Source organism: Amblyraja radiata, chromosome 2 (genome assembly GCF_010909765.2).
Source record: "Amblyraja radiata isolate CabotCenter1 chromosome 2, sAmbRad1.1.pri, whole genome shotgun sequence".
In the NCBI taxonomy this organism is placed as follows: domain Eukaryota; kingdom Metazoa; phylum Chordata; class Chondrichthyes; order Rajiformes; family Rajidae; genus Amblyraja; species Amblyraja radiata.
The window spans coordinates 33,147,937-33,171,301 of NC_045957.1; the positions used below are offsets into that span (position 1 = coordinate 33,147,937).

At 42.1% G+C, this 23,365-nt stretch overlaps 1 protein-coding gene across 3 annotated transcripts in view; it reads right to left on the reverse strand.

Annotated features, from left to right (window-relative positions):
* The window catches only part of esyt2 (extended synaptotagmin 2), a 143,028-nt gene extending 122,317 nt beyond the window's left edge, over positions 1 to 20,711 (reverse strand). Inside the window, exon 1 of one of the 3 annotated variants that reach the window (XM_033044576.1) lies at positions 20,225 to 20,711. In XM_033044576.1, the coding sequence (XP_032900467.1) occupies positions 20,225 to 20,599 (375 nt within the window). In that variant the 5' untranslated portion in view covers positions 20,600 to 20,711. The remainder of the gene's footprint in view (positions 1 to 20,224) is intronic. The other 2 variants (XM_033044568.1, XM_033044586.1) reach the window with 2 other exon arrangements.
* Positions 20,712 to 23,365: the final 2,654 nt, after the last annotated feature.

The window sequence follows — 23,365 nt, forward strand, 5'->3', positions numbered from 1 at the left end:
TGTCCGAAATTCAATTTCTTGTTGCCAATTAGACTCTAGTTATTAATAAGTTGTTGCTAGCACACAGCTGCATTCAAATATCACTCACAAGGTGCAGTCATCAGTAGCTACACCATCATTTATCCCACATTGCCCCTTGAAGTGAGTGGCATTTTCCCTTCTAGGGGCAGGTGTTGCATCTATTGGGGATGCAGGGGAAAATACCTGGGGAGGGGATGGTTTGGGTGGGAAGGGATGAATTAACTAGGGAGCCGTGGAGGGAATGGTCTCTGTAGAAAACGGAAAGGGGTGGATATGGGAAGATGTGGCTAGTGGTGGGATCTCGTTGGAGGTGGCGAAAATGTCAGAGGGAGGGGGGGCAGAGAGGGAGGAGGGCAAAGTCGAAATGCGACGGGAAGATGTTTATCGCTTCGACGGGGAAAATGTGAGTAGAATATGTGAAAATGGAAAGGCTGTGGCCTAGCGTTTGGAAGAAGATAGGAAAAAGCAGAGCAGAGTGGCAAAGAGTTTTAATCATATAGATAGATAGACTGGTTGCATCATGGTCCGATTTGGTCATTCAAACAGTCAAGAACAAAGGAGGCTGCAGAAAGTGGTGGACATTACCCAGTCCATCAGGGATATTCATCTCTCCACCAAAGGGATGTATAGAAGTGCTGCCTTGACAAGTCAGCTCATAGGAAAAACCCAAACCACCCTATTGACATTTTCATCTCACTGCTAGCATTGGGAAATCAGTACATGTGTCGGAGAACCAAGTCAAGTCAAGTCAACTTTATTTGTCACACACACACACACATACAAGATGTGCAGTGAATTGAAAGTGGCAATGCCTGCGGATTGTGCAAAAACTACAGAACAGAATAGAACAGAATCAGTATTTACATGTTAGAAAATAATTTTTTACAAAAGACCCAACACAACAATAAATTAGTCCCTGATGAGATAAGAGTTTACAGTCCTGATGGCCTTTGGGAAGTAACTCCGTCTCATCCTCTCTGTTTTAACAGCATGACAGCGGAGGCATTTGCCTGATCGTAGCAGCTGGAACAGTCCGTTGCTGGGGTGGTAAGGGTCCCCCATAATGTTGCTAGCTCTGGATCTGCACCTCCTGGTGTATAGGTCCTGCAGGAGGGCCTCCAGGTTCCTCCAGGTTCAAGAACAGCATCTTCCCATCTATCATCAGGCTCTTGCACTGCCCTGCATAACCCTAACCACAACATACCTCAGCACCAAATTACTATGTACTTTGTACTACGAAGATTGCATTGCATATTTTGGTTCTACAATAATCGACTGGTGTACCCAGAATAATTGTTGATTTATTGTACATTTGTTGTATTGTTGCATTTATTGTGCCTGTAAAACTGCTGTTCTATTCCCTGCTGTTCTTTGTTCTATTCCTGGTGCATTTGGCAAGTAAACACTCTTGGTTCTTGAATATGCAAGGAATGGAGGGATATGGATTATGGGCAGGCAGAAGAGATTAGTTTAACTTGGCATCATGTTCAATACAGTCATCAAGAACTGAAAGGCCTGTTCCTATGCTGTAATGTTCTATGTATATAAATTTGACAACTTTGTACTGTACAAAATAAAGATCAACAGGCTGCCATAACAACATACACTTCCGCTGCAAATTCCTTGCAGTTTTCAATAGCCCAAGTACTTTAAAAGCTGCTTAAAGCATATTTACCTTAAATATACCCTTGCCCAATCCCAAATATATGTAAAATAGATAAAATAAAACACGCCATCAATTACTACTCAAAAGCGCCAGTGGCCAGCTGTTCAGTGCAGACGCAAGATCGCCCCAAACACAAAGGGAGATCAATCTTTGGAAGTCACTATCTAAAAGGCTCAGTCATTGAGCTTCTTCAGGGCAGCAATAGGTAGAATTTTCAGAGATGAGTAAGGGAAATAGGATTATTGCAGGAAAGTGGTGCTGAGGCAATCAGCCATGATCTGAATAAATGGTAGAGCAGGCATCAGGATGGACTACGTAAGGAACTGCAGAATCCTCGTAAGACGCAAAGTGCTGGAGTAATTAAGTGGGTCAAGTGGCGAGAGAAAGAGAATTTCCCGAGAGGATTTTGCAGTGGAGGAATAAAATTAGAAACATAGAAAAATAGGTGCAGGAGTAGGCCATTCGGGATCTTCGAGCCAGCACCACCATTCAATATGATCATGGCTGATCATCTAAAATCAGAACCCTGTTCCTGCTTTTTCCCCCCCATATCCGTTGATTACTTAACCCTAGGAACCAAATCTAACTCTCTCTTGAAAACATTGATTGAATTAGCCTCCACTGCCTTCTGTTGCAGAGCATTCCACAGATTCACAACTCTCTGGGTGAAATTTTTTTTCCTCATATCAGTCCTAAATAACCTACCCCTTATTCTTAAACTGTAACCCCTGGTTCTGGACTCCCCCAACATCGGGAACATTTTTCCTACATCTAGCCTGTCCAATCTTGTCCAAAAATGTTATATGTTTCTATAAAATCTCCTCTCATCCTTCTAAATTCCAGTGAATACAAGCCCAGTCGACCCATTCTTTTGTCATATGTCAGTCCCGCCACCCTGGGAATTAACCTGGTGAACCCATGATGCACTGCTTCAATAGCAATAATGTCCTTCCTCAAATTAGGAGACCAAAATTGCACACAATGTTCCATGTGCAGTCTCACTAGGGCTCTGTACAACTGCAGTAGGACCTCCTTGTTCCTAAACTCAAATCCTCTCGTAATGAAGGCCAACATTAGCTTTCTTCAGTGCCAGCTGTACCTGTATGCTTACTTTCAATGACTGATGTACAAGGATACCCAGGTCTCGTTGCACTTCCCTTTTTCCTAATCTGACACCATTCAGATAATAATCTGCCTTCCTGTTCTTGCTACCACAGTGAATAACCTCACATTTATCCACATTATACTGCACCTGCCATGCATCTACCCACTCACCCAACCTATCCAAGCCACCCTGCAGCCTCATAGCATCCTTATTGCAGCTCACATTGCCACCCAGGTTTGTGTCATCCGCAAATTTGAATATGTCGCATTTAATTCCCTTGTATAAATCATTAATATATATTGAAATAACTATATTTCACACAACTGAGCCTTGCGGCACCCCACTAGTCACTGCCTGTCATTCTGAAAAGGACCCATTAATTCCTACTATTTGCTTCCCGTCTGCCCAATACCCTACCCCCAATACCATGTGCTCTGATTTTGCACACTAATCTCTTGTGTGGGACCTTGTCAAAGGCTTTTTGAAAGTCCAGATACACTACATCCACTGGCTCTCCCTCATCCATTCTACTTGTTACATCCTCAAAAAAATTCCAGAAGATTAGTCGAGCATGATTTCCCTTTCATAAATCTATGCTGACTTTGACCGATCCTGCCACTGCTTTCCAAATGCGCTGCTATAAAATCTTAATAAATTAAGACACAAGGAACTACAGATACTGGACTGACACTATGCTGGAGTAACTCAGTGGGTCAGAGTGAAGGGGCCCGACCCAAAAAGTCACCTATCCATGTCCTCCAGAGAAGCTGCCTGACCCTCTAGGTTACTCCAGCTCTTGTGTTCTAATCAAAAAAAGATTATGCCGACTTCTATTTCCTAAACTCTAAGGGAGCAAATTATTAGTCTGAGAGCAGATTGTGATTCGTTCTCCAACAGAATTCCAGTCAAGGTTTATTGAAGATCAATGTTTAACTGCAACCACACAAAATCCTCCGACTTTTTCGCCACCTCCAACGGGATCCCACTACCAGCCACATCCTCCCATCTCCACCTCCTTCTACTTTCCGCAGACTGTTCCCTCCACAACTCCCTGTTCAACTCATCTCTTCCCACCCAAACCACCCCCTCCCCAGGTACTTTCTGCTGCAACCACAGGAGATATAACACCTGTCCCTATACCTCCCCCCTCGACTCCATCCAAGGACCCCCGACAGTTTTTTCAGGCGAGGCAGAGGTTCACTTGCACCTCCTCCAACCTCATCTACTGTGTTCCAGGTGTGGAGGACTCCTGTATATCGGCGAGACCAAGCGCAGGCTCGTTGATCGTTTCGCTGAACACTTCCGCTCAGTCCGCCTAAACCTACCTGATCTCTCGGTTGCTCAACATTCCCCCTCCCACATTGCCCTTTCTGTCCTGGGCCTCCTCCAATGTCAGAGTGAGGCCCAGCGCAAATTGGAGGAAGAGTACCTCGTATTTCGCTTGGGTAGTTTACACCCCAGCGGTATGAACATTGACTTCTCTAACTTCAAGTAGCCCTTGCTTTCTTTCTCCCTCCACCCTCTCCGGACAGTCTTACTGTCTCCGACTACATTTTATCTCGGTACTGCCCACTCCCCTGGCTCTCAGGCTGAAGAAGGGTCTCGACCCAAAAACGCCACCCATTCCTGCTTTCCAGAGATGCTGCCTGTCCCGCTGACTTACTCCAGCATTTTGTGTCTATCTGCACTGATAATATATGGTTCTTAAAAGATTCATATATGCACACAAGAGAAATATGCTATATGAAGGTAAAATAAAAATAAACGAACGATTCTAGAGTTTTCATTGCTCATCCAGGAAACAATGGTGACAGCATTTTAATATAATCCAACGTACATGATGCATTTGGATTTTTTTTCTGGAAGATGTTAAAAAAAAAGCAATAAAACAGAAATTAATTTATAAATCTATGTGCAATGTTATCATGTCAAGTATGAACAGTAGCATTATTACCAAGATCATAAGATTTTATCTGCTCTTTCATCACCGCAATGCCTTCTTTTCCAGTTAGAGTTCTATTTCCCTTAAACCTAATTATTTTTATATTTTATTACAGGCGCTCAATCTGATTTGAATGGTCACAGTTTCTGCATCAATAGCCCTCCTGTGTTAAAGCATTCTACATTCTGATGTCTGATTAAGTGGAAATATTTTTTTGACTTTCACTCAATTCAATCAAAAATGGGTGCACACTTCAGGCAAAATATGTTTTTCAAATCCTTAGAACTTCTCAAAGTTCTATATCAATTTATGCCAATAATTTCTCAAATGACATTATCAAACAGATTAACGGGTCACTTCTTTCTTATTAGTAATCGCGGGACTTTTCTAAATGGAATTTAGCTGTTCGGAGCATAAATTTCACAGTAATTGTACTAAAAAAGTGTTGAATAGCTGGGATAACTAAGATACATAAAAGGGTTTTATAGAAGTGCTCGGTATCAAATCTCTAGTTGTAAAAGTGATAGCTGGAGGCTTGGCAGCAATCAACTTTATCAACATGATAATGTTTGAAAATGAATGCAAGAGAATGATTAACAACTGCATTCTACATCTTTTTGAAAATAATCAATTGTCATTAACAGGTTGTGCTGAAGTAAAAAATAATAACACCAAAAGTTACAGCCTTGGATCAGATAGTGAAATAACAGTTAGTTTTCTAAACTGAGAATATTAAAAACTCTGCCGTTAGCTCTTGGATGTGGCAGCTTCATCAAACTTTGGTCTGCCCACATTTGGAGTATTGTGTGCAGTTCTTCTGATCACCACAATATAGGAAGGCTGTGGAGGTTTTCGAGAGGGTGCAAAAGAGGTACCTCCTGGATTGGAATATATTAGCTAGAAGAGGTTAGACAAATTTGAATCACTTTTTCCTGGAGCATCGGAGGCGATCCAATAGAAGTTTATAAAATTACGAGAGGCAGTTCAAGTAAATAGATTATTTTTATTAGGGTGGAAATGTCATATACGAGAGTGCATAGCTTTAAAGTGAGTGGGTGAAAGCATATTGGCAAGGCAACAATGTTTTTTCTCAGTGTGCCTGGTATGTGCTATGCCAGGGGAGGTGGTAGAGGCAGATACAATGGCAACACTAGAGGCATTTAGACAGTCAAATGAACAGGCAGGGAATTGAGTAATGTGAAGCATGTGCAAGCAGATGCTACTTTCTTATACTGGCATCATGGCTGACACGGGCATAGTGGGCTGAAGGGCCTGTTCCAATGCTGCATTTTTCCACATTCTATGTTCTGTTAAAAAGCTTCAGCTGAAAGCAGAGAAAAGTGATCATGTTATCAGGACATGATTTGGTTTGTGCAAGATCACAAATTCTTCATTGGATAAATAAATTAACAAGAAAACTCTCAGAAGAACAGTGCCTGAAACGGGGAGGGGGGGTTATGGTGATCACAAAATTTACGGTGTTGTAAAATTTAATGTCTGTTTACTATCAGCAGATTCTTAAAACATAACTGCTTACTGGATCTTACCCACTTTCAAAACATTCAAGATTAAAAAAAAACACCTAATTTAAGCCTGATTAACAATGTAACGGAATTTGCCCACTGGAGTAATATGTTAATTTCTGGACACTACATTTTAGTTAGGATATCTAATCCTTGGAGAACAAGTTTACTCAGGTGCCGTCAGGCACGGGGTACAACAGTTGCAGCGATTAGAGAGCTTGCGTTTGTTCTTCCAAAGAGTATTTTGAAGGATGCGTTAAAAATCTTGAAAAACTTTGATGTAACAATGACAAAGAAGCCGTTTCCATTGCCAAATGAGGTGATAGCCAAACTACGCACAAATTGGATTTGAGTATCTACAACGACTTTTTTATTTAAGGCAATTGCAAAAGCAAATACAATCAGTAAATTTGAGATAATAAAATCAGAAAAGTCAAATAATAAAAGAAAGAGTCATGCGCCTTTAAAACTGAATTTTCACAGGCATATGATTTGGTGTGTATTGCCTTAAGGACTTGTTGTGAACAATCAGTTTCCTTCCAGCAACACATGCATTCAACTGGCTGAACATACTCTTAAGGAATCTGAAGAAGGGTCTTGACACAAAACGTCAGCCATTCCTTCTCTCCAGAGATGCTGCCTGTCTCTCCGAGTTACTCCAGCATTTTGTGTCTACCTATGAACGTACTCTAAATTGAACTACTTTTTCCAATGACTTTCATCAGATCAAAATAAAAAAGTGTTGAATAATTCAGAGGATCAAGCAGTATCAGCAAAGAGCGTGAACAGATGATGTTTCAGGTCGGGACCTATCCCCAGTCTGCAAAAAGAGTCCTGACCCGAAATGTTGTCTGTCTATTCCCTCTACAGATGCTGCCTGACCCGCTGTGTTTTTGTGTTTGTCCTTTGCTTAAGATAAATCAAGCATGAATGAATACGTTTATTGGCCAAGTATTCACATACAAGGAATTTGCCTTGGTACTCTGCCAGCAAGTTCAAGTTCAAGTGAGTTTATTGTCATGTGTTCCTGTATAGGACAATGAAATTCTTGCTTTGCTTCAGCACACAGAACATAGTTGGCATTTACAACGACATACAGTGACAGTTAGGAATGAAGTATGGGAGAGAGAGTAAGTGAACGAGGGGAAGAGAGCAAGAGAGAGGAAGAAAGAAAAGAAATAGAAACAAAGTAAAAGAATGAATCATAAATAAACCTAAGGAGCAAGAGGAAGCAACGCAGAAATAAGTGACAGGTCGCTCCCACCTATTAAATCTTTTTTGGAGGTGCGCCCATGACTGGAGGTTGGATATATCCATATCTCAGCACGGTGCTTAATAATGATCCACATATTCCCAGTGCACACATTTGATGCTGTTGTTAAATCATTGGCACTCAAGTTCAATACACTAAGAATGGACAGTCATGCGAACAACAAATCAACGTATCGCGATTCCATACAAGTGGCCGTGTCCTAAGGATAAGAGAAAAGCACAAGCCAATTTGCATTCAGTTATCCCAATAAGTTTAGAGATCACCTTCATACTGTGGCATTTCTAAATGAAAGGGAGGGTTGTTAAATTAGAATTTACAGTACTGAAATTGGCTGGAGAACTGTTGTTGTTTCATAATTAGAAACGTCAGTGAACACATTCAAGCGCGGCGATTGCTCCAAGAACAGATGTTCTTGCCAGACCCCGCACAGTCACCTTGCTGACACCAACAATGTAAATCGCTGCATCCAGTAACCAGATAACATGAAAAATTTAATTACTCTGCATGAAGCTCTCAAACACTGCACTGCAGCTGACATGTTCAAAACAACACAAATACCAGGGCACACTTCACTGCAGTTTCCACCAACTATATTATTAGACTGCACAAGCCTGTAATGGGGTACAAATACATTTCAGAGGGCGTCTCGACCATCCTAGATTTAATTGTTTTGTTGTGATCTCCTGGGACATTTACTTCACATGGAAGGATTAGAAGTCTTGTCATTATTAGCAGTTACCCTCGTGTGCATCAGTTTGTCCGCAGACCAAGCAAGTACTTTTGACAATGACCCCAAAATTTAAAAAAAGGCTTCTATTTTAGTGAACTCATAGAATCAGTGTCTAAAATAAACCCGCAGAACAGTGTGGTGTTCAGATTCAGCAGACAGCTGCAATAAATTCTCTCTAATCCAACATCACCAACGAAGGTTAAAAGATCAAAAGAAAGTGAAATCCCTTTCTGAAAATTATCTATCCAGGAGTTTATCTTATCTTCCAAGAAATTATACAATCTTTTCCAACTAAATTGTAATTCATTTCAATGCATGGTGCATTCACTGCCATATAGTTGGAGGGCAGCAAAAATAGGCTGACAACACAGATGCGCAACTGCTTAAATCATTGAAAAACACATTGGTTGATTTGAAGGTCTGTCTGAATGTTGGTCTGCAGAAGGGTCTCAACGCGAAACGTCACTTATTCCTTTTCTCCGGAGTTGCTACCTGTTCCACTGAGTTACTCTTTTTGTGTCCGTCTTCAGTTTAATCCAGCATCTGCAGTTCCTCCCTACACATACAATGTTTGATCTATTATATTAGTTTAATTATACAAATTGAAATATTGATAGGAAAGGTTTAGAGAGATATAGGCCGAGAGTGGGCAAATGAGACTAGTTGAGTTGGGGCATCTTGGTCGGCATGGACAAGTTTGGCAGAAGGGCCTGTTTCCGTGCTGAATGACTCTATGAAATATTAATCCAACTTATTTTGTCAATAAGCTTATTTTGTTAATAAGCAAAACTATAGGTCCCCTGTTGTAAACTGTGGGTAGTATCATAGACAGAGGTTGTTTATGGAAAAATTACAGTGGTATCTTGATCAGCTGGGCAAGTGGGCCAAGGGATGGCTAATGGAATTTAATTTATATAAGGGCGACATATAACATTTTGGGAAGTCAAACCAGCATAGGACTTTCACAGTGAATGGTAGGACCTTGAGTAGATGGTAGAACGGAGAGACCAAAGAGTACAGATACATAGTTCCCTGAAAGTGGCGACACAGGCAGACAGGGTGGTGAAGGCTGCTTTTGGCACCCTGGCTTTCAATAGTCAGGGCAAAGTTGAAATGTTTAGTTGCAGTAGGACAAGACGTTGATGAGGTTGCACTTGGATGGTTGTGTTCAGTTTTGGTTATTGGGTAGATGCCATCAACCTGCAAACAGTGCAGAGACGATTTACAAGAATGTTGTCCGTACTCATGGGAATTACAGGAAGAGGTTGGGCAGGCTGGGACTCAATTCCTTGCTGCGTGGTTGACTGAGGGATAATCTTAGAAATGTATAATACCATGAGGGGCATAGATAGATTCTGGTTCAGGTTTATTATTATTGACTTGTATACCAAGATATAGCAAAAAACGTTGTTTTATGTGCTGTCCAAGTAAATGACCCATAAACAAACAGAACCAAACCATGCAGAATATAATGTTACAGCTAACAAATAAAGTGTAAAAAGAAAGAGCCACAATGAGACTGATTGGAGGAATATCAGCCCTAAACGTATAGGAGGTTCGTTCAAGAGTTTGATAGCACCAGGGCAGAAGGTCTCCTTGAATCTAGTGGTATGTGCGTACAAGCCTTTGCATCAAATGCCCATATGAAGAGGCAGCGTGACTGGGATGAGAATGGACCTTGGTTGCTTTTCCAGAGTCAGTGCAAACTGTAGATAGAGCCTATGAGGAGGATGGACACTGGTTTGTGTGATGGACCGGGCTGCATCCACAACTCTCTGCAATTTCTTGCAGTCTTGGGCAAAGCAGTTGCCAAACCAAGCAGTGATGCTTTCTGAAAGGACGCTTTGTCTGATTCTGCTATAAAAACTGGCAAGAAATAATTTGAAACATGCTGAAATTCCTTTGTCTTCCAAGGAAGTCGTGACATTCATGTGCTTTCTTGGCAGTAGGTTAAATAAGGAATGATCAGGACAAATTGTTGATGATCTTTATGCCGACCATTTCACATAAAGCTCTCGACCATTTCCACTTCAGCACTATTGTTGTAGACTGGTGAAACCACTCCACCCTGTTTTCTGAAGTTGATGACTTGTTTCTTCATCTGCCATTTCTTTATTCCCCGTTATCACTTCTCCAGGATCATTTTCCAGTGTCCAACATCCACTCTTGCTGCTTTCTTATTCTTTATATATCTGAAGAAACATTTACTATCCTCTTTTATATTTTTTATATCCTATTTCATCTTTTCATTCCGTATTGCCTTTAGTTATCTTCTGTGTGTGTGTGTGTGTGTGTGTGTGTGTGTGTGTGTGTGTGTGTGTGTGTGTGTGTGTGTGTGTGTTTTTTTAAATCTTCCCAGTCCTCCAGCTTCCCACTAATCTTTGCAATGTTATACGCCTTCTCTTTTAGTTTTATAATGTCTTGACTTCCCTTGTCAGCCATGGTTGCCTCATTCTCCCCCTGGAATCTTTATTCCTCTTTGGAATGAAAATATCCTGCGTCTTCCAATTTGTTCCCAGAAATTCCTGCCATTGCTGATCCACCGTCGTTCTTGTTACGGTCACTTTCAAATTAACTTTAGCCAGCTTCTCCCTCATGTCTTTGCTCAACAGGAATACGGACATATCAGATTTCATCTTCTCTCTCTCAAATTCCAGATTGAATGTTTTCATGTTATGGTCACTACCTCCTTGTGGTTCCTTTACCTTAAGCTCCCTAATCAAATCTGGTTCTCACTCAATACCAAATCTAGAATTGCCTTTTACCCTGGTAGGCTCGACTACATTGCTCTAAGAAACCATCTCATAGGCACTCTACAAATTGCACTCAGTAATTTACTCTATGATAATGAGGGCCGTTGCCCTCAAAATTTGAGTCTTAATTTCTAATGCAAAAAGCATTTCCAACCCGTATTTTAAAATGATACAGAATATTAAAAATGCCATCTATAAGTTTAGTTACAAATGCAGCATGGAAATAGACCCTTCATCTCCACCGAGTCCATGCTGACAAACGATCACCCGTACACTAGTTCTATGTTATCCGAGTTTTGAATCCTACACACTGGGGGCAATTTACAGCAAGAACATGGGAGGAAACCGGAGCACCCGGAGAAAACCCATGCGGTCACAGGGAGAACATACAAATTCTGTACAGACAGCACCCATAGTCAGGATCCAACCCTGATCTCCAGCGTTCTAAAGCAGCAGCTCTACCGCTATGCTACTGTGCTGCACGTGTGAATACGAGACGTCCCATAATTGGAAAAGCACATACAATGGAAAAATATTCCCTCTGGAAATCAGCACAATGCGGAACTATTTAGAATTATTAATTGACTAAAATTGCGTGCAGCCAACTGCCTTAAAACTGTATTTTCTTTTGTTTTATATTCTACTTCTACCTGCAGCTGCACAAATGCTTTAAAAGTTCTTTTGTACAGAGTGGACTACACTGGCCACCCATAATTACTTCAACAAGTTTACTCTGCAGTTCCACAAGCATTGCAAGCCTGAAATGCAAAAACCCAAGATATACAATCCCTGCTGCAGTCAGGTTTCAATTGTAGCAACCAAATATTTAGTCTCAAAGTACTGTAATAGCGCTTTTGACAATCAATCTTCAGTTTACAGGCGAGAAAAAGAACAGAATATATACTCTGGGTGTACTTGCAAATGTTCAAAATGAAAGCCACATCATATGACAGCAAATATTAATACAAACAGAATGAGAGTACACACAAGCACAGATTAAATATAGAACAGTACAGCACAGGAACAGGCCCTACCACCCAGAACGTCAGTGCCAACATAATGCCAAATTAATCCCTATTGCCTGCAAATGATCTATGTCCTTCCATTCCCCAAATAGCCATGTGCTAAGTAATTTAGTTTAGTTTATTATTGTCACGTGTACCAAGGTACAGTGAAAAGATTTTTTGTTGTGTGCTATCCAGTCAGCAGAAAGACTATACTTGACTACAATCAAGTCGTCAATAGTGTACAGATACAGACTAAAAGAAAAAACGTTTAGTGCAAGATAAAATCCAGGAAAATCCGATTAACGATAGTTCGAAGGGTCTCCAATGAGGTGGACGGTACGTCATGACTACTCTCTAGTTGGTGATAAGATGGCTCCGTTGTCTAATAACAGCTGGGAAGAAACGGTCCTAGAATTTGGAGGTTTTTACATGTCTGTGTCTCTTGCTTGATGGGAGAGGGGAGAAGGGGGAGTGACCAGGATAAGGCTCGTCCTTGATTATGCTGGTGGCCTTGCCGATGCAGCGTGAATTGTAGATGGAAAGGTGGTTGTTTGAAGGTGATGGTCTGGGCTGCGTCCACAATTCTCTGCAATTTCTCGTGGTCTTGGATGGAACTGTTCCCAAGCCATGTCTGTGATGCATCCTGATAAAATGCTTTCGACAGCACATCTATCTATATAAGTGAGGGTTGTTCGGGACAAGTACAGTGCATTCAGAAAGTATCCAGACCCCTTCACTTTTTCCACATTTTGTTACGTTACAGCCTTATTCTAAAATGGATTAAATTCATTATTATTTTATCATCAATCTACACACAATACCCTACAATAAAAAAAGCAAAAGCAGGTGTTTAGGCATTTTTGCAAAGTAATTAAAAAGAAATAACTGAAATATCACGTTTACATAAGTATTCAGACCCTTTACTCAGTACTATGTTGAGGCACCTTTGGCAGCGATTACAGCCTCGTGTTCTAGGGTATGACGCTACAAGCTTGGTACACCTGTATTTGGGTAATTTCTCCCATTCTTCTCTGCAGATCCTCTCAAGCTCTGTCAGGTTGGATGGGGTGCGTCGATGCACAGCTATTTTCAGATCCCTCCAGAGATATTCGATCGGGTTCAAGTCTGGGCTCTGCCTGGGCCACTCAAGGACATTCACAGACTTGTCATGAAGCCATTCCTGCGTTGTCTTGGCTGTGTGCTTAGGGTCGTTGTCCTGTTGGAAGGTGATCCTCCGCCCCAGTCTGAGGTCCAGAATGCTCTGGAGCAGGTTTTCATCAAGGATCTCTCTGTACTTTGCTCCGTTCATCTTTCCCTCGATCCTGACTAATCTCCCAGTTCCTGGCACTGAAAATCATCCCCACAGCATGATGCTGCCACCACCATGCTTTACCGTAGGAATGGTATTGGCCAGGTGATGAGCAATGCCTGGTTCCCTCAGACATGACGCTTGGCATTCAGGCCAAAGAGTTCAATCTTGGTTTCATCAGTCCAAAGAGTCCTTTCCAGAGAGTTCTTCCATCTCCACAGAGGAACTCTGGAGCTCTGTCAGAGTGACCATCGGGTTTTTGGTCACCTCCCTGACCAAGACCCTTCTCCCCTGATTGTTCAGTTTGGCCGGACGGCCAGCTCTATGAGGAGTCCTGGTAGTTCCAAAGTTCTTCCATTTAAGAATGACGGAGGCCACTATGCTCTTCGCGACCTGCAATGCTGCAGAAATTGTTTTATACCTTTCCCCAGATCTGTGTCTCGACACAATCCTGTCTCGGAGGTCTATGGGCAATTCCTTCATCATCATGGCTTGGTTTTTGCTCTGACATGCACTGTCAACTGTGGGACCTTATATAGACAGGTGTGATCCTTTCCAAATCATGCCCAATCAAATTAATTTACCACTACTGGACTCCAATCAAGTTGTAGAAACATCTCAAGGATAATCAATGGAAACAGGATGGAAACAGGATAAGCTCAGTTTTGAGTGTCATAACAAAGGGTCTGCATACTTGTGTAAATGTGATATTTCAGTTATTTCTTTTTCATTACTTTGCAATAATTTCTAAACACCTGCTTTTGCTTATTCATTCTGGGGTATTGTGTGTAGATTGATGATAAAAAAAAAAAGAATTTAATCAATTTTAAAATAAAGCTGTAATGTAACAAAATGTGGAAAAAGTGAAGGGGTCTGAATACTTACTGAATGCACTGTGGGTACCAGATAGTTAGTTAGGCATCAATCTGTGCATAACTGTCCGATTCTTAAAATGTGCTTGAAAATACAATCATATAATTTGTATTTATTATTTAATTTACTTTGGAAAGGTATTATCACTTTGTTTCCGCCTCTCTTTCAGGAAGTGCAAAACATAGTAGCTTATGCCACTGGTAAATGCAGATGTTGGAATTTAACAAAATACAAAGTACTGGAGTAACTCATCAGGTTAGGCACAATGCATCTATTTCCCTCCACACATGCTGCCTCACCTGCCAAGTTACCACAGCACTTGGTGTTTAGCTTATGTTACTATTTTTTCCTCCCCTCAGAATACATTTTTATTTTTGGCCACAACTTTAAAAAATGGATCCTCCGATCACTAACCTTTCAGCTACTTAGCAAGTTTGCAAAGTCATGGATTTATAACTTAAGGCTACGGATTTTACAGACATTTAATAAGCTTCTTAACTCATCCAGCCACCACAAAGCATGTGCAGTCAAATCTCTAGACCTCATTTCCTGCAGCCCCATAAAAATCAGTTTGTTGCTCTCATTATTCTTTCTAACAAAAATGGCTACTTCAAATAGGTTAAGCTTCACCAGCCATGTGTCTGTCCATATATAAGGAAGATAAAGATACTGCTCAGCCATGATGCCATTTCCAGAGATGAACAAATGTCAAGACTGATGTACTGAATAATTGAGTACAATAACAAGTACCCAGTCTAATGGCATCCATATAACAAAACACAACAATAAATCAATACCTTTTAAAAGTGGAAAGCTATAAAACAGAGTTAATGTAGAACACAGTTGTATTTTCGTCTACATACCAGATAGTAAATCAAAAGTTTTAAATATTACAAATTGCACCTAAAGTTTTATCAGTAATTTGCCACACTATTCCTGCCTTAAAAGAGATGCATCTGATAACCATTGTTTCTGTTCATCATAGGAAGACAAAAACAGATCACCTTCAAGGAAAGCAGTGAATTTCAGTTTAACCACGCTGAAATATTTGGGCACCTTTTTCATCATATACAAAATTTGATTTCTTTTTTTCCACTCTCTCCCAATAATTTCTTGGTATTTTTAACTAAAAGACCAAGATACCGTGTCTGATTAATTAGTTCAGTTTTGAATCATTGATGATAGTTACAAAGCAGAGAAAAAAAACTGTATATAATATTTTGCTTAGAGATATGTCCCTTACAAAATTGTGCACAGGCCTTCATGCAAAACCTTTGCAGTGGTCAGTATAACAGCAGCCTCAATCTTGTGACCTCAATCTTGGTTCTAAGAAGCAAAGGCAGGAAAAATAGCTTTGATTATGTAGGTTTTTTTTAGTGCAATAGCAAAGTGTTTATACTACTGACCTAACCTCTAGAAATTCCAACTAACTGGGTAACCATGGCAATTCAGGACTTTATATCCAGTTAATAAAATAAATGTAGAATTTTAAAAACGCTTATGAGTAATGGTGTCTATGACTCTCATAAAATCCATCACTAAATTAGTCATGTTTTCCTGTTCTGGCCCACGTGGACTCCATATCATCAATGAGGTTGCCTCTCGAATCATTCCTCATGGGCAACTGTGCATCGCTATAGCTGGCAGACACAATTCCAGATGTTGAAATGATCTCAATATTGATTCTTAAATAAATGAAAATAATATTGATTGACACAATTATTTTCTGTGAGAAATACTGTGGGTGGGTGAAGACTGCTATTCACTTGCTAAAATTCAAAATGGAAGCTATAACCAGTGAAAATATATTTATCCAGGCAATGCTCCCCAACAATGCTCCAACAGGCTATTAAACCCTGCAACCTTCAACTAAGATCCGACTAATTCAACTTGGAGGGCATTGTTTTTGATTTGCACTATTATTGTTTTGTTTTTTTTATATACTGAATGTTTTATTGTTTATTATGGTGTTTACAAAGTGCTATGTTTACATATCTGTTTTGCTGCTGCAAGTAAGAATGTTATTGTTCCGATTCAGGACATATGACAACAGAACACTCTTAACAATTGGTTCTTGTTTAATAGAAAATAAAGCATAACATGCCAAAACATACAAAATCTATTTTTCTTCCAAACTTTCTCCAGTTATTAAATCAATCATCACATGCTGCAGGTGGTAAAATGGTCGACAACCCACATTCAACAACCATGCCACCAGTTACTCAAACTCAACATCTCCAAAATTGAAGAATTCCACCACCTCCAGTTTAAATTCCATTTGGAATATTTTGGAGGACCAAGAAACCAAGAACCAAGAAGAAATCGCTCCTTACAAGAGCAGCCTCTGAATTTCCCTCATTGTTATCTATACAGGCGACCCCTGCGTTACAAGAGGGAAAGGCGGGCCAAGCCTTGTATACCTGGAAATTTGTCCATACTATAATTTTCCATAACTTGAAGCTATATCATCTGTGATATATTAAGAATTGCAAGCTTTTCTTTTTTAAACTGTGTTTTGTGAGGGTTTTTTTTTTTATAAACACAAACTTTGTAAGAGCAATTTTTCATTCTGTGTCCTTTATTTTTTGGTTCATCTGTATAGCAATCATATCACAGAGCAACACAAGATAATTGATCACCTTTTAAACCAGTAGTTTCTTTAAAAAAAAGTCTGAGTGGAGGAGAGATTTATAATATAGAGAAATATAGAGAGTTTAAACCTCAGCATTTAAAAGCATGTTTCGCAGCAGCCGAGAAATTAAAATCAGGGATGTGCAATAGATTAAAAGTAGCTGGGCTCGGAGATCTCTGATGTTTCTGTCTGAACAAGGTGAAGAAAGGAAGAGCAGGAGAGGACCAAGGATGATCTTTTTTTTTTTTTTAATTTATAAATTTGAATCTGTACCAGGCCAAAGACCAAGTGTTAAGTCAGGACATATGTGATGGATTAACAGGATTTAGTGTAGGTGAGAATGCAAGCAATCTATCTCAGGTTTATGGAAAACTGAGCGAGAGGAGAAAGGACAGGAAATAAAAACAGAATGCTGGAAATACTCAACAAGTGAAGCAGCGTCTGTAGTGAGTCAGAGTATACAGCACGGCAATAGGCCCTTCGGAAGAACTTGCCTATGCGGACCAAGATGCTCCATCTACACTTGTCTCAACTGCCTGTGTTTGGTCCATATCCCTCTAAACCTCTCCTATCCATGCATCTGTCCAAATGTCTTTTAAATGTTGCTGTGCTAAACTACCACTTCAGGCAGCTCAATCCATATACCCACCCTATACCCCATGTGAAAAAGTTGCCCCTCAGATTCCTATTAAATTTTCCCCCTCGTATTAAACCTACTTCTTGATTCCTCTTCACCTGAGTAAAAGACTGTGCATTCAACCTATCTATACCCCTCATGATATTAAACAGAGAATATCAACCCTCATCCTCCTGCGCTCCAAGGAATAAGGTCCTAGCCTGCACAGCCCCTCCTTTGGCCCTCAAGTACTGACAACATCCTCGTAAATCTTCTCAGCATATTTTCCAGGCTCCAACTCTGACATTAAGAGAGCTAATACTTCAGGTGATAACCTTTCATCAGAACAGCTATTTGGGTATTGAAGTAGCTAAGTATAGCACTGACATATTAAGAGTATTTCAGTCAAAGACAAATTGAAGAAGGGATGGATTGAATAATGCAGCAGTTTTTAAAACTACCATTCTTGTGACCTGTTAATCAAGGAAGCACAATCTAATTCCATAATTGACCAAACATCATGTGCCCAAAGTCAACAGCAATAAAAGATTAAACAGCACTGTAAACCCATGGTGACAACTCAAAATAGTGAATTCACAAATCACCACCCATAAATTTGAGATATGTGATGAATTTTGCTCTCACAAAATTTGTGTAAAATAAATCAACACAAAAGGTGCCCGTTTCAAATCGCATTGCTTGACAGGTCTGCAGATGATGTAGCCTGCCATTACAGAAAATTGTGATAAAACCTATTTTCTAGGAATGCAACTGTAATGTAGGAGGGGGTAGGCGGGGGTGTCATCAGTATATGGTTTAATCTATTTAATTTTGTATTTACACTTCTACGCATAGAAGTACAGAAAAGCTGGCATCTGGTTCACCAGGGCCTCATTTCCCACGCACCCTTCCAGCTAATTGGGACCCCGTTTCCCACTCAACCTTCATGCGCACTGGGACCCTATTGCCCCCACTCATTTCAAGTTCATTGGGACTCAGTTTCCCACGTTGTATTCTGTTTATTGAATTTACTCTGTATTTTTGCCTTTTTTCTAAAAGCTGCGAAAACCTATCCTTATAAAATTTTAAAATTGCACATCTGCTCTCTTTAAGCTGTGCATCCCAGGTAATAACCACGCGTGGAGTGAAATTCCTTGTCCTTCATTGGACAATTATATTCATTATTTTCATTTGTTTAACAACTCTTCTGGCAAGTTGATTATTTTCCACTAGATCAAATCTTTAAAGGTTTCAAAATATTTTAAATCAAATCTACCTTGAATTTCTCTGCTCTCAAAATAACAATCTAAGTTTCCCTTGTAAATGAAGCTATGCATTCTAGCAATGTTCTCTGCAATCTATTAAAAACTTGACAGACATACTTCCTTAAAGACACTGAACCGTATCATGCCCAATATTCCAAGTAAGGCCTGAACTAGATATTTACATAGTTTTTACCATAGTATCCTTCCTTCCGCACTCTGTGCCGTCATAACGTTGCAAATTTGTTATACTTTTCCAACTGCTTTCAAAACTAATTTGCCACATTCAAGGATTAGCAGCAATACATCCCCATGTTCTGACAGCACTTTAAAACTGGACCATTGGATTTCTATAATCTCATCACATTCATCCTACTAAATTACATAATATCTTGTTTTTAATGTCAAATTTCATTTGCAATCTGTCTGCCCACATACCCACCTGAGCAATGAAGGCTATGCTCAACATCTCCTACATGACTTCTGTATCAAATGCAAATTTTAAATTGATGCCATGTGAATGCAGCTCATGACTAAATATCAAAAAGCTCAGTATTCCTCATTTTTTTTCCACACAAGTTTCTGCCAGCCTAAAAAAAACTGTTCCTTCGCCAATTTTGGACCACATTGTTTTGCCCATTTAATTAAACTCTATTAATAGGTCCATTATGTGTTACTTTTTCAAATGCTAAAATAGTGGTATTCCACATCGTTACCAGAGCTACGGTCTGTGAAATAAAAAAGACACAGTGCTGTATGGTTGAACCTAAATAAACTTCACCAGTCTAGTTTCAAACATATTGCATTTTTCCATTAATATTTTTCATACAATGCCGGGTTCATTGAGCAATATTCCATGCCACATTCTCATCCAATTAAAGTAGACAACTCCAACACTTTGCAAGCCTGTTGGTGTATGCTTTGTGCTTATCAGCGAGTTTTTTTTAACCAGAGTGCCAAGGTGGCAACTTTAATCAATAAATGTAACCTGCCAACGAACTGTCATAACAACAACTACTATTAACAGAAACAAGCATCAAGAGTGCTATAATATTCGTTCACAAAACACCGAGGTATCGAAGTACAATAAACTACACGAAATCCTATTTCCCTTGACATAGAAGCGTAGGAGGATGATCACGATAGCTTACAATCAAAAACGCAAACAAATAAGTCGCTCAACAACATCCTTGCACCATGGTGGAAGTCATTTCACGATTCTTGTGGTCTAAGCTACTATACCAGAGTTCACCCAGTTGCACAACTGCACGACACTTAATGCAAAGTTAAAGCGACCAGATGCAAAGCCTAATTTGTGAAACTCCACCAATATAGCTTAACGGCTCCACCGAACCACACTTTGACTGTATAATTCCACGTGGAAACATTCTTGGTGCAATAGTGAATGGTTGGCTCGAATTTGTTTGGTGTTTAGTTCTGTGGGAACAGACACAGGGGGGGGGGGGGGGGGTGGTGGTAAAGGGGAAAGGAGCAAGAGGCGGTCATACGCACCCACGCCGGCAGGTCAGTGCTGGAGATGTCACCCTGCACGGGTTTGTGTTCGTGCTCCAGGAATGACAGCGCCCTGTACAAGCGGGAGCGCTTGTTGCCCCGGTTCCTCTGCCACCAGAAGAAGACGACCAGCCCGATCAGCACCCAGCTGAAGCTCAGCCCCAGGTAGCCCAGAGCGTACACCGGGAAGATGATCACAAAAGTCTTGACGAACTGCACCAGGACTCCGGCCACGTCCACGCTGATCATCGGCGGCGGCAGCTGCTCCTCCTCGGCCAGGCTGGCTCTCCGCTGCCCGTGGATCTCCCCCTGCCCGCCCATCGCCGCCGCAGCAGTAGCAGCAGCGGTCGGCGCCGCCGCCGACTGCTCCTCCATTCCCGGCCTACTGTCTCCCCGTTGAATTTGGAGCCGCTGTCAGCCTCTCCGTGTTTATAAAGGAGCCGCCTCCTCCCTCCCTCCTCTTCTCTTCCCTTCCTCCTCCTCCTCCACCTCCCGCTCCCGATCGCTGCGGCTGCTCCTCTCGCCCAATCCCGCCGCCTCCCTCGGCAGCAGCAGCAGCGCCGCCCCCACCAGCCCCTCCCCTCCCTCCCCTCCCCCTCGCCGGTCGTTGATGCCGCCCAGCCCAGCCCTCCCGCGCCCGACGCCTCGCGTCACACCCTGCGCCCCGCCCTCCCACGCCCGACGTCCCGCGTCGCACCCTGCGCCCCGCCCTCCCGCGCCCGACGCCTCGCGTCACACCCTGCGCCCCGCCCTCCGACGCCCCGCGTCACACCCTGCGCCCCGCCCTCCCGCGCCCGACGCCTCGCGTCACACCCTGCGCCCCGCCCTCCCGCGCCCGACGTCCCGCGTCGCACCCTACGCCCCGCCCACCCGCGCCCGACGCCCCGCGTCACACCCTGCGCCATGCACCTCACGTTCCCATCCCCGCGCCCGACGCCCCGCGTCACACCCTGCGCCATGCACCTCACGTTCCTATCCCCGCACCCGACGCCCCGCGTCACACCCCATGTCCCCATCAAAGATCTTAGAGCGGAGCTCCGCTCTAAGATCTTTGGTCCCCATCGGGGATACCAAGTACAGGTAGAAACAAAAGATCATGGAGTTCTATGACATTTGGTAGAAACGACGTACTGCAGATACTGGTTTATACAAAAGGACACAAAGTGCTGGATTGTTCAAGAAGGAACTGCAGATGCTGGAAAATCGAAGGTACACAAAAATGTTGGGGAAACTCAGCGGGTGCAGCAGCATCTATGGAGCGAAGGAAATAGGCAACGTTTCGGGCCGAATTACCTGCTTCTTCTCTCTGAAGTAGGGTCCCGACCCAAAACGTACAGAGGCAAATAAATAAATGATGGGTCTTTGTCCGAAACATCATGGATGGCACCGTATATAAGTCCACAACCTTAGATCCAGAGCCTTGTTGGATTATCCATTTTGCCGACCAACGTAGGTCACGGCCTCCACGAGGAGTCGAACAGTACCGGATGGCCTGGGGCCAAGATGTCAGCCTCGGAAGTCGGGTATGGGAACGGATCCGCCTTTCCCTGGCCGGGCCGGAGTTCCAGAGCCCCGACTTCAGGGGGCAAATTCGACCCGCCGATCACCGATCACAGAAGTCAAGAGGAGGACGAGATCGGCTGCCTCACCCAGCCTTGGGGCCACATTTTCAGGGGGACTTCTGGGGGGGATTTCAAATGTGCCGTCATCATTTTGTCCAGAAACACTACATCTAATTGTTTGTGCACGTCGGGTTGATTGCATTAGTCGAAACATGGTGGACCACATGAAGGTTGCAATCTCGCACCCCACCCGTACACTAACACTATCCTATACAGAAGGAATAGGTGACTTTTTGGGTTGAGACCCTTCTTATGTTGGGAGCATGGGTGTGAGCGCCCACTTCCATGCTGACTTGATCTCTGATTGAACTCAGTACCCGAGCCTTCACAGCTCATCCACACCGAGAATTCCAAAAAATCACAATTGTTTGAGAAAAATAATTTCATACATCTGTTTATGATTACCTCATATTTTGAGATTCTGAGTGGCAAGGAACTGCAGATGCTGGTTTGCACCAAAGATAGGCACAAAATGCTGGAGTAATTCAGCGGGTCAGGCAGCATCTCTGGAGAAAATGAATGTGACGTTTTGGGTCGAGACCCTTCTTCAGACCAGATCTAGGTACAATGAAGTTCTCTTTCTGCAGGCAATTCAGTAAAATCTTACTGTACATAAACACAATCATACCTAAGTACAGAAGTGTAAGAATGGTAGATCACACTGAGGCAGTACACAAGAGTCGCACCATTTCCGGCACCGTCTCACGTTTTAAAGTTCTTAAAAATATAGTCTTAAACTTGAACCTAAAACCCCGTTGTCTTGGCGATGGCACTGGGTCAAAGGTGCAGAGGGCAGCCTGGCCTGGCGATTATGTTGGTGTCCTCCACTGCTGCTCTGCCATTCCGTGCTACTGCAGGCCACATCAAATCCATGTCTGACCTTTATGGGGCCTCCAGTAGCCCCTGATCCAAGCAATGCCTCAGCTGCTACAGGGCCTCCAGCGGCCCACTGCATGCACACGTTGACCTGGACACATCCACCCATTTCCCATTTGTCCAGTTCTGATGAAACACAATTCAGAAAGCAGAAAATACTCATTAGTTACTCCCCAATTAGCCAACTGCCTTCAGCTGAAATCCTTTTAAACTCTAATATCACTCAAATCCCTGCTGGTTTTGAGCCTCTATCATCATTATGCTCCGTTTAGCTGTGGATTCTGAAATTGAATTTGCTGGGCTCCTTACTCATAATTAATTATTATATATAATTCAGTCAAGAAGGAATCACCATCGATGCAATGTACAGGAATTGCTGCCTCAAGAAAGCAGCTAATATCATTAAAGACCGACACAGCCTTGGCCACACTCTCATCTCGCTGCTACCATTGGGAAGAAGTAGCTACAAGAGCCTGTGAACCGTTGCCTCCATGTTTCAAGAATAGCTTCTTCCTGTCAGCCATCAAGCTCTGAAACTACCCAGCACAACCCGAACCACAACCCAACCTCAGCACCTAATTAAAGATTGGCATAAAAAGCTGGAGCAACTCAACGGAACAGGCAGCATCTCTGAAGAGAAAGA